General features: G+C 34.8%; 1 protein-coding gene across 1 annotated transcript in view; it reads right to left on the bottom strand.

Moving 5' to 3' along the window:
* Positions 1-213: 213 nt before the first annotated feature.
* Positions 214-12,028, bottom strand: part of CCDC102B (coiled-coil domain containing 102B) — a 194,135-nt gene continuing 182,320 nt past the window's right edge. The window contains exon 6 of the mRNA XM_080381165.1: positions 214-3,475. Within this exon, the coding sequence (XP_080237291.1) occupies positions 3,386-3,475 (90 nt within the window). The 3' untranslated portion in view covers positions 214-3,385. The remainder of the gene's footprint in view (positions 3,476-12,028) is intronic.

The following is a 12,028-nucleotide window of genomic DNA, read 5'->3' as shown; positions in this document are numbered from 1 at the left end:
CTGATGAAAATAATTCTTTTTATATCATTCTTTCCTATATTTCTGAATTTGTACCAATATTAAAGAATATACACACTTAGGGTATTAAACAAGGTTTAGTGGAACTTGTCAGTTGTGAAATTTGTAGGTCTTCCTATTACTGTGTTTATAATCAATTTGTAAAACCGATCCACATAAAACACTCTTGCTTTTTACCATCTTAACAGGAAAAAAAAAAAAAGAAAACCTATTTTTTTCTAGAGGCAATCCACTTTTTTACACTTTACTCATCTCAAGAGATGAAGAACAGCTCAATGGTTTGCAACCAGATTGAGTTAGTTTCCCTGACTGTCCCATGTTTATCCTTAGTGACCTTGAGCGAGTCACTTCTGTGCAAATCTGTGTGTCTTCACTGCCAAGTGTAAAATATGAAGAGAAATGGATGGGAATACTGGTATATGGCAAATACCACAGATGTATATTTAAGATCAGGAGATGTTCTAGTATTACGATGAAAAGGTCATAAATTAACATTTTCTGACATTCTCAGCTGCAGCCAGGGCAATCATATCATTTTATTTTGGCTTACTTTCAAGTGACTAATTTATGGGTTTGCTTCTTCAGAGACCTCTGAAGTTCTCTGTGTATGTAGTTGCTGAAATAAATATTTTATACAGTTAATGGAAATAGCTGAGTTTTCTTGTACCCAGGGAATAGGGAGAAATTATGAAAAATGAAAGCATCTTGTGTGATCTATCACAATCAAGCAACAAAACTTAAATAGCACTACTAAAAAGGCACTTGAAAATCAAATATGATCAGTAAGTGATTACAAAGAAGCATGTGGAATAAATGTGAATATTAAATACCTCACAAGAAACAATAATTTCCTCATGAAAAATAAAATGTATTGTACTCATATTTTGAAATATAAATTTAAAAATTAGCATACTCTGATGACCTTTTTATTGCCACCATGACTTTCAGACCAGCCATGTCTATCACACCTGTTGTATTATAATACAGTGAACATATGCTAAAGTTTTAGATGGTAGAAATAGACAAAGCCACAGAAACTAGCTTCTATTTTGATTTCCATCATGTTACACTGCTGTACTGTTAGCACAGAAATGTTCTCCAGCACCGATTAATAATTAATTAATTGTTTTTCTTACCTGTTTGGAGATACAGAGGGAAGAAGACAGAATCCTAGTTTCCCTAGTAACTCATAAAATCATTCAACCTGATTTTTAGCCACAGATATTACTATGGGCTGAAAAGAGACACTGGAACTTAAAGAGATTTTTCTCAATTGCTGAAACCCTAGGGCTTTATCTCTAAAAGAACTGTATCTCTAATGGCTTGTCAGAGAGAAAAAAAAAAAAAAAGAGGAGGCTTGTCTCTAAAGCTTATCTAAAGGATACAAGCTTTTTTCAGTAAGCTGTTGTGTGGCATTGCTGTATTTTCAAGTGCTTCAGTGTAGTCACAGAGGCACATCTGGCTGTTACAGCCTTTTAAAATCAATAATTATACACTTCCCATTTCTATTGTGCACATTGACATTTTAAATATGGCTATGTTATGCATTGGGGTGTCATGAAGATGCTGGCATAAGAAAAGCAGAGGAAGATTTAGAGAAAGTCAGCATGTCATTTCATAATGTATGGAACAAGGCCAGAGTTTTGGGGTTTTTTTTGTTTTTTAATATAAACCCTTGAACCTGTAAGCTAAGAAAGGGAGGACATTTGCGTTTCAAAAAAAGTAACTATTATGAATTTTATTTAATTGTCAATTCCTGTAAGTTTTAAATGTTTTAACTGCATTTAAAAATAAATTGTCTCACAGCATCTCTGTACCTTGTTGAAAAACTTTTGTATCAGCTAATGACAACAGAGAAAGACAGCATCCCTTCATCATGTATTCCTTAGTGTACCCTGAGAGCTGATGGCTGGGATTAGGTCAGCATTTGTAAACATGAAAAAAGGCTAAAAACATAAGGCAGCAGTCAAAACACAGATCCTTCTACTTTAGCATCCCACCTCCAGCAGTGGCCAAAAGCTGGTGCTCAGGGCGAGCCTTAAGAACAGATAGTCTGCTGGCTGATCCCAACCTCCAACCATGTGCAGCACAGGGAATTCCTGGGAAAAATGTGATTACTATGTAATTAATAATCTTTAACACTTTTCATTCATGAACTCAACCAACCTGCACTTGAATCTAAATACATTTTAACTATACACACAATGTCTTCACAAAGGCTTCTACAGCATGGTTATCAATTGTGAACGCAATTGTTTCTTTTTGTATGGTCCTAGGAAAGTTACAAGACAGATTAAGATAAAAGCACACCATCTCTGCAGCAGGCTTAGAACAAGTACGTAAGATATTAATTGCAAAAGAAATATTGTTAGCTCTAAATACAACTACAACTCTCTTAGAAGTTTTCAGTTAAAAGAGGTATAAGGTATGAAACAAACATTTCTGAGCAGTTAGAGCAAGTTTACAGAATCTTTGTGAAACAGCATATGCATATACTTATTAACAACTGTATACAGCAAACAGCAACCCATTATCATTTCTGTCTGACTTGATGTCTGAAAGTTGCTGTTTTTTTTAATAAATAATGAAATTTCTAAAATTATTAAAATCTCCTTTTGCAGTTTATCTTCATATATTCATGTTACTTCTCATGTGATATTTACACATTTTACATGGCAAATAAACTCAAATTTAAATAAAAATGTGATATTAAGACAAATTTGAGATGCATTATTTCTGTGTATTTTTATTATGTCATCAGTATAATAAACACAAAGAGAAAGGATACTTCTTTAAATATAGAAGTGATAATATTCAGCTATTTAAAATAAAATAACTTTTATACTTTAAATATTACTTTCTTTTTTTTTTTTTTTTAATGAAAAAAAGGTGTAATACACATGTCACCCTGGTAGAACTGGCGAATCTAAGAAACAGTTATTTGCCCATTGCTGTATGAAAAAATAAAGACAGGAGCAAAGCAAGAAACAAACCATTGACTTCCATGCCAGACTCAGTGTCTTCCCAGGACTGAAAATATTTCTCCCAAAGGTAAACTATGGGACGTGTTAATTAAAGTCCTCCTTTTGCTTTATAAGAGAGCAATTAAGACAACTCAAAGGGAAGGACAGACAATTGCCAACAAAAATTATAAGTCAGTACACACTGACAGTAGTATATTTTCCTTGGTTCCTATCAAAAAAGTCTGGAATATATAAAAACAATGCATATAGTGTTCCCATATGTCCGGCATGCACGTCTTCAATGAAATTTTCCTGTTAACCTTTATAAAGAGCGCAAATTCTTTGTCCCTCCTCTTTACTGTTGTCCTTGTTACTGCTGGTTTTTTTGATGATCTCCTGCATCTTCACTCATTGTCTTGGTAAAATCTCCAGCAACATACAAGGAACTTGGTCTGGTCCCAAATTCTGAGTTTTCTTTCTTCTGTCTCTCTACTCTGAAATGAAATTTTTCAAAAAGTGTGACCACAACACTAAGCAGAAAAGCCAGTTTAAGTTTAAAACAATGGCAGACCAAGTTTCTTCTATGAAAAAGGTTTCAGTAAGTGACAGTAGAATTTAGATGAGAAAATATTGGAGTATTGTTAACTTTATAGTACAGGTTGGATACTTTTCCAATTGATTCCTTAATAAAGAAGAAAATGTATAGAGTTTCAGAGCAATTACTTGGAATTGTCTTTCACAGTGAGAAGCAGGCTATGCTTACTTGCTTCACTTTTGATGACTAGAAGTCATTATTTATTGATTGACAGTTCTGAACTGCAGTGTTATTGCTATTCAAGATACATTTAAAGAACTTGTATAACTCATGAGTCTTTTTATTGGAAGATGGGAAAGTGGAGAACAGTGAAAAAAATCAAATATATCTCAACCCCCTCGTGACAATTCTAGTCACTAGTCCAACATAATGTCTTCACATTACATTAAAAGCAATAGGGAGATATTATTTACAAAAGCATAATCATCATAACAATTACCATTAAAACATAACCATGCTAAAAATATATTAGTTTTTTATAAATTTTGGTTTGATAAATCATATTCTTGATAACAATGTGCTGCAGAACAAGAACACCCACTCAAGCTGGGCACCAGAAACAGGCTGTTATACTCTCTGGAATTCAGCACAGAGTGAACACAACAGTTCACCCACCCCTGCACAGAGCAACACAGATTTATCAAGATTTTGGAGCTTAAGTACTGCCTTAAGAAGCCACACTGCAAATTGACCCAAGAACACTGCCTGTAAAAGTGACTTGGGTGAATATTAGTGCAATATCAGTCATAGTTCTTTCCTTTTCCATTCATTTTGATAAGATAAAATTTATTAATATAAACTAAAAATAAAGTCCCTAAAACTAGCAACTGAGAGTTTTGAATTAAATTTAAAGAAAATAAACTAGAAATGAAAAAATTAGCCATAACTGATGGCTATGGGCTTGAATTACCAAGACAAATCAAGTTACTTGTTTTTACAATACTTCCTACTTAAACATTTTAGAAACAGTTAATCTGGTGTTTCTAGATATGATGTTAGTCTTTCTAACTTTTATAAAATATTAAGAGAGCTTTGTTTGGACTTCTATTTCATAATCAAATTAATGCAGTTACACATATCATGAGCTAGTACTAAAACCAGTACATGAATATATAGAATGGTAAGCTTTGAATGTTTATACAAACACATACACACTTGCCAGAAATCACTAGCATATAGACAATCTTATTTAAAGGAATATTTCCTATCTGTAAATATGAATCACGGAAGAGTGTCTGTTGATGAGCTAATGTACAATTTCCTTTCATTTCCACACTGGTTTACAACAGTCTTCAAACATGTCCTGTAAGAACCCCTGAGACCACTGTTTATAGAAGGGAATTTTTGTAAGGTATAATTGTAGTATGTCACAAGGATTTGGCTCAATTGCTCTTTGTTTACAAGATATAGTTCCTCTGAGTAATTCTGCATTTTTGTGACTTCAATATGTGTATTCCATGTGAAGGCAGTAACGAAGAGCCTATTTAAATGTGACCATTTATGAAGTTTATGCTATTAAAAAAATAAGGGAAATCTTTCCCACTGGTAGTCTGCACAAGCCAACCTTGACAACATCTGGCATCTGGGAAGGGATGGGGCAAGAAGTTGTCCTGTTGTGTCCCACAGCCATATGGTGGAACGGCACTGGCAGACAGGTGAAACAGGAAACATATCTGCTTCCAACTGGAGCACCCCAAGGTTCCTTGGAGCAGGCAGGGAAGCAGTCAATTGCACGAGTGCACATCTTGGTTGTGCAAAGCCCGGTCAGCTCTACAGCCACTGTGGTTGCTTTAGCTGTCTGTTCAGCCAGCACTGAGGCTGAGTCAAACCCCCTCCGTACGCGGAAGGACTCTACACAATTGTGTTCCAAGTTATTGCCAGACACGGAGTATAATTGTGGAAAGCGTAATAATAAAAGTAATATGGAATTGCTTTAGAAAAAAAAATAATATAAATGGAAAAGCAAAATAAAACGCATGGATTTTCAACTCCAGATAATGAGCAAAACATTAAAAAAACCTTTTCCTAAGAGCAGACAAATAGAAAATGTTATCAAAGTCAGCTAACAAAATCATGAAAATGCACAGGCATATGAAAAGGCAGCATACCATATGTCCACCAATATCTAGTACAACAGGAACATTAAGAAAGCCATTAAGATAGTGTCCCCATTGTGTCCAGGTATACAAAACCATATGGTACATTTCCTGCTTCACTGTGCATTTCCTTGCTTTTGTTGTTTAGCATCACTAATTTAGAGCTCAATTAATATAGTTTATGTGTGGCTTTGCAGAATATTTTAAAATTCTTTTTTGCTACTTAAAATTAATCTTTTTGTAGTGCAAGTGCACAGTAAGTATTAATGTAAAGTAGGTTTTTTTACAAAACTCAATTAAGTGGAAGAGCTAGATAGAGTTATTTTAAGATAGCTACACATGATACTTAACTATTATTGTCTTCTTAGTTAAGTCCTCACACACAATTTGCTGAAATGATGCTATAGAGAGACATTACAAGGTTGTTGTTGGTTTAATCAATGAAGATTTCCCAAGGACAGATGTGGGTATTTCTCAGAAGTGTAGATTAGAGACAAAATAGTAAGGGACTTATATAGCAGTGTTATAGAAAATGCAACAAAACATATATGCACTGATAAATGTCCACCCGTACATGGAGAAGAGAGGGAAACCAAGGTGCTTGAAAGATTTTTCTCCTTCATGGATATTTATCCTTGAAAACCTAATGAAGATTAAGGAATCTCAGGATTCCTAAAAAACAAGATTAAAATTATTTGTAAGACACATTGTCTCTCTCTTTGGCATTTATGGATTCCACCTGCTTCCTAAAAAAGCTGAACTTTCCCACACTAGCTCAATCCTACCAAAGTTCCTGTTCGATTTCAGGGCTCATGGGGTGTGTGGGTGGTGGTGGTGGTAAATTCTATTTTCAAAGGACTATTGCTAATTATCTTATCTGCCTTTCTGAAAGATTCATATACTGTTTCAAGAGTTTGATATAGAAAATGAAATTAGGGTGAAAATAGAAAAACCCACCAACTTCAAAAATCTTTGCATTAGAAATGTTTAGATTGAATAACTGATTAGACCAAATAACTAATATCCTGAATATTTAATTTAAAAGATGAAAGATGAGAGTTCATTTAACAATAATAAATAATAAAATACCCAGATCCAGTAGGATTTGCCATTTAATGTCTCACCCATGACAGTGTCACTGTGCAGTACTATTAAAAAAATAATGCATACTTTATTTCCAAGAGTGGATGGAGAAGGAAGGAAACTGGTATGAAACCAAATCAGAAGAAAGTAAATCATTATGAGCTTGACTTAGTAACTTCACTGGTATAAACTATATCTCAATGCCTAAAATAATTAATATTCTGAGTGGAATTACAAGTTTCTGCCCAAATTATAGTAACATTTTAGGTCAGCTTCTGATTTAATTAAAACACACTTGCCATTTAACATTAGGGTACTGTTATGGACCATGAGTGAAAATACAGATATTGAATAGGTTTCATATTTTTACAAGGCAAAAATTGCTTATACGCTGTGTAAACTCATCCACTATGTGCTTCCAATCTCTGAAAACACTATATGGGCTCTCAAGAAGTAAGAATTTTTCTTCAAATGTTGTGTATCTTTTGAGAGCCACAAGACCCAACATCATGTATTTCTCATTAAATTACTTTTATTTCCTTAGAACTCATGCAAAATTATGCTTTTTTATATTCCTTGCAAGAAAATGTCTGTGTTTTCCATATAATTGTATCCCCTTTTAATTTCATAATTCATCTTGGAATGAATTTCCCTAATACATTTCTGGTTATGGTGTATTACAATAACAACCACTGAAATTTACTAAACAAATATATTGAATATTTCCCCTAGGGTGAAATATGACAAAAATGACAACTTTGATCAAACTTTTGCTACTGCACGCTAGACACAACACTTCGCAACTGAATCACTGTAGTCATACAGATCAGAACCTGAAACTAGTATTCCTGGAGACTAAATAGTTTAAGTAAGCCACCCACTCTAAACACTTTAAAAACGGCACAGGATGAACATTGCACAGAGGGTAGCTAACTGAGAAGGACTCCTTCGAAAACCCATTCATGAATTCTTGTCTTGTTAACAGTGAGGTTTTCCAAAAGAAGAATCATTCTCCTTCTTAATATAACAATCTCACCATTCTGGCACATAAAGAATTACGATGACTTTCTAAAATGTCTGCTTTTTCTTATTTTTTTTTTTTTTCTTTAATTCTCAGATAATCATATATTTTTGCTCAGCTGGCTTTGCATAATGTCTTTCTTCAATTCTAATATTTTAGAGTCTGATCATGCCAGGTTATGGCTTGCCCAATTAAAATCACCTTTTTGAAGATAATGCTTCATTTCAACTACATGATAGAAGAGAAAAGTCTATCTGCTCTCACCAACAAAGTGGACACAAGAAATAAATAATTTCATCTTTTATAGAATTGACAGTAAACTTATACAGGCTTTTCTACCTTTGGTTTTTAGAATACTCTGAACCTACTGGAATGAACCCGAATATCCATATAATCTAATTTTTAAGTGAAAGGATGCAGAAAAAAATACACTTCCCAGAACTTGCTTAAAAATACTTGTTTTCTATGTCCATCACTATTTATCAGTCTCATGGAACTGTACCAATAAATATGTAATTCCTTGCAGATTACAAGTAGATAACAGAAAATGTCCTTGTATTTTAATACAAAGCACAAATACAAATCAGAAATATTGAATAGTGATCAACACAATAGAATCATTATTGTTTTCTTCATATGTTCAGATTAAACTAGAGAGAGAGAAAAAATAACCACGAACCTTTAACTAAATGACTTACTGTTAAAAACCTCTACAATCTAAAGTCTGCCTGGGAAAGTAGATACTATAAATGGTTATTTTAAGATAGTATAACACTTATTTGTGTAATGGCTTTAATATTTCTTGACAAAATGCCTTCTGATTTCTGAACACAGGAACAGTTCTTCTAGTCCTATAGATAAGAAGATATCAATAATATATACACTCCTTTTCATTTTAGGAAGTGTGACTTGCTTGTAAGTCTTTTGGGGGCTTTTTTTTTTTTTATATAGCTAAAAAAGGATAAGAAAGTACACTTGGCACAAGCTCTTCTCTCATTCCTTTTTTATACATTAAGATTCACTTGCTACAGTAATATTCTCACCTACGTAATCTCCAGGCCAATAAAAAGCATGATCATTTCCCTTCCCAGTAATTACATGGTTGCCAGCTTCAATTTAGTTCCATTTACCCTTTCAGAATTCTTAACTTTTAACAGTTGCTCAATATTGCATCTCCATTATTTTCCTCTTCTTCCAGCTATGAAAGGTATTCAACTCTGTAGTAGACATTAACTTTCCTCCCCCACCTCCCCTTATCCACTTCCTATTCTCCATCCAAATTTGTCTTGAAACTAAGTGGGTTTTCTTCAGAATCATGTCAGGTGAGTTCTTTGTTATGTAAAAATTTTCATGCTGAAAACACTACACTATACTACTATTTAAACTGAAAATGAAGTTGTCTTTATAATAAGGAAAAAGTGGTATCATTCAATATTACGCTTCCTAGTCATAGTCATTGAAATTATAAGAGGGAAGCATGGGGGAGTTCTGCAATACACAGTGTTCTGCTTTACACCATTGCCCAAACCACTGTTCATCTTTGACAGTATTAAAGCCTGCTATCTCTCGAATTGGTTGGAGTAGAAATGCTGTGCATCACTGCTGTGCTGTGATTACGAGCTTTATGACAGTGAAAGCATTTATCTTAAAACTTGTAAGGCTGTGAGGTGGAATGTGAATGTGCACACTACAATTACCTATTCTGCTCCTTTCCATCCCTCCCAGATTCAAATTCTGACATGATAGTAGCTAGTATCTCACAAGCTGTTAAAGATAGCATGTGGCTAGAAAATTATCTAACTGGAGGTTTGAACCTCAGCTTTCAAATATCAGGAGGCACTAATCTCTAGCTCTGTGGTTTGTAAGGTTTGGACTGTTGAAATCATGTGGGGCTGAAGTGAAAAGCAAGAAATGGTGATGGTAATCAGGCGGTGTGAAGGTTTCATTATCTGAGGATCTACCATATCTGACAAAATACTACAAGTGCTCTCAGGACCAGTAAAATTATCTGAAGTATGCAAACATCAGGAGAAAGCACTGATCCTTAAATTGCAGTAAAGCAGACAAATGAAAGCAAAGAGTAAAGTAGTTAAAGACAAGCAGTAAAACACAATTAGATAAGATATAGAGTGCTCTTCCTTATTTTCATTGTCCTTTTTTTGTAACAATGTTTTATTTATTTACCAGTGTGTTAGAGTAAGTAATTGGTATTTGCCAAATACTATTCATAGTTTTGGTTTCATGTTGGAAAATAACAATAATAGTATGTGTTCTCTGAATTTTTCAGTAAGAATAAATGCCTGAAGTTTTCCAAATCTCAATTATGTTCATAATGTACCTAATTCTCAATACAGTTCAGGACAAGTTGACCTATTATCTACAAACTCCTTTGAAAAGCCTAATTTTAGCGTCTCTGATTGTGACAGCACCAGGATATAAGCTTGCTGCGTTTCTACTGTCTATTTTTCTGGTACTCCTCCAGCATGCAGAACTGTTGTATCAGGAACACGTGAGGATACAATCCTGCTTAGTACTTTCAGGATGCTTTTATTGAACTACTGCCCAGAAGCCCAGATAATCCCTTTTGGAACCAGCAAATACACTCTACCTGTGTAATTTCTTAAGGCAGATTCACAGCAATGAAGTCCTTAATAATTTCTGTGACCCTTTGTAGACTCCGTCCAGTATGTCCATGTATTTCTTATACCGGGGCCCAGCACTGAACCCAGCACTCCTGATGTGGTCTTGCTAGTGCTGAGTAGAAGGAAAGGATCACCTCCCTCAACCTGCTGGCCATGCTCATCGTTAATGTTGTTGGCCTTCATTGCCTTGAAGGTGCATTGCTGACTCAAGGTCAGCTTGTTGTCCAATAGGACCCCCAGCTCCCTTTCTGCAAAGCTGCTTTCCAGCCAGTTGACCACAAGTCTTCCCTAGTGCAAGGGATTGTTTTTGCCCAAGTGAGGGATTTGGCATTTCCATTCCAACTTTAGGAAGTGACTGTCTGCCCGTTTCTACATCTTTTGAGGTCCCTCTGAATCACAGCACAACTACTTGGTCTATTAATTACTCTTCCCTGTTTTGTATCATTACAAGCTTGTGGAGGATGCACGCTGTCCCATGATCTGATGATTAGTGAAGTCAAACAGTACTAGCCCTGGTATTGACCCCTGTGGTACACTACTAGTAACTGCCCTCCAGCTGGGCTTCATTTCACTAACCACAAATTCAGCTAATTTTCAGTCCACCTTACTCTTCGTTTATTTAGTCTGTACTGCATCATACTGTCAATGAGTAGATTATGAAGTACAGTGTTCAAAGTATTGCTAATGTCAATTCATTGCTCTCCCATCATCTACAAAACCAGACGTTTAATTGCAGAAGGCTACCAGGTTGATCAGGATAATTTCCCCTTTATAAATCCATGTTGACCGCTTACAGTCATCTTCTTGTCCTCAATATGCTTGGAAATGGTTCCCAGGATTACCTTCCTGGGAACAGAGTTGAGGCTGACTAGTCTGTGGTTTCCCATATCCACTTTAAGAACCTTTCTGCACAAAAGGCTGCACAAACTGCTGCCTCTATTATTTGTGCTTTGCGCCTGGCTTCAGTGCTACCTAGTTCTCACATTTGATCAACAGTGCCGTGCTCCGCTTATCCGCTGCCCTCATGATTCTGTAAATCTCACTCATACCCTTCTCATCGCTCTTCAAATGAAAGAGTCCAAGACCCTTTCCTTGAAAAGTGGTCAGTCCAACCATCTGACCTATTCAGAAGCTGGAGCGCATGGTTTTATCGTATATATATGCTCAAAAGTTAAAAGAAAAAGAAAATAAATGTATATATTAAGATGGAGTATTTGTAGCTAAACTTATATGTAAGTGAAGTTAATTTCACATCATCTGCAAATTTATTTATGACTTTCAGTGAAAGACAAGGTTTTACAACTTGAACATTCTGGATTTCACTATCAATGCAGAAATGTATTTTCTCTTTTTGTCTGGACAGATTACTTTTTTTTTTTATTGAGATTCTCTTTCTGGCTAGTGCTTTGCAATTCCTTGGGTTTTCATCTCTCTAAATCTTTTGGTGCTTAAAAAAGTTGAATCTGTCATACTTATACTTTTATTTACATGCCTGAAAAACTCTGCTTTTTCAAAATATTGTTGCAATAAAGAAAGGATAGATGTTTATCTTTCTATTTATGGCATTAAAATTAGTATAATTTTGGACTCAAATGCTATGAAGCTCTTTT

The sequence above is a fragment of the Falco punctatus genome, assembly GCF_963210335.1.
Source record: "Falco punctatus genome assembly, chromosome: 3".
Classification (NCBI taxonomy): Eukaryota; Metazoa; Chordata; class Aves; order Falconiformes; family Falconidae; genus Falco; species Falco punctatus.
Note: the sequence above shows the minus strand (reverse complement) of the source record. Positions and strands in the feature narration are given on the sequence as shown.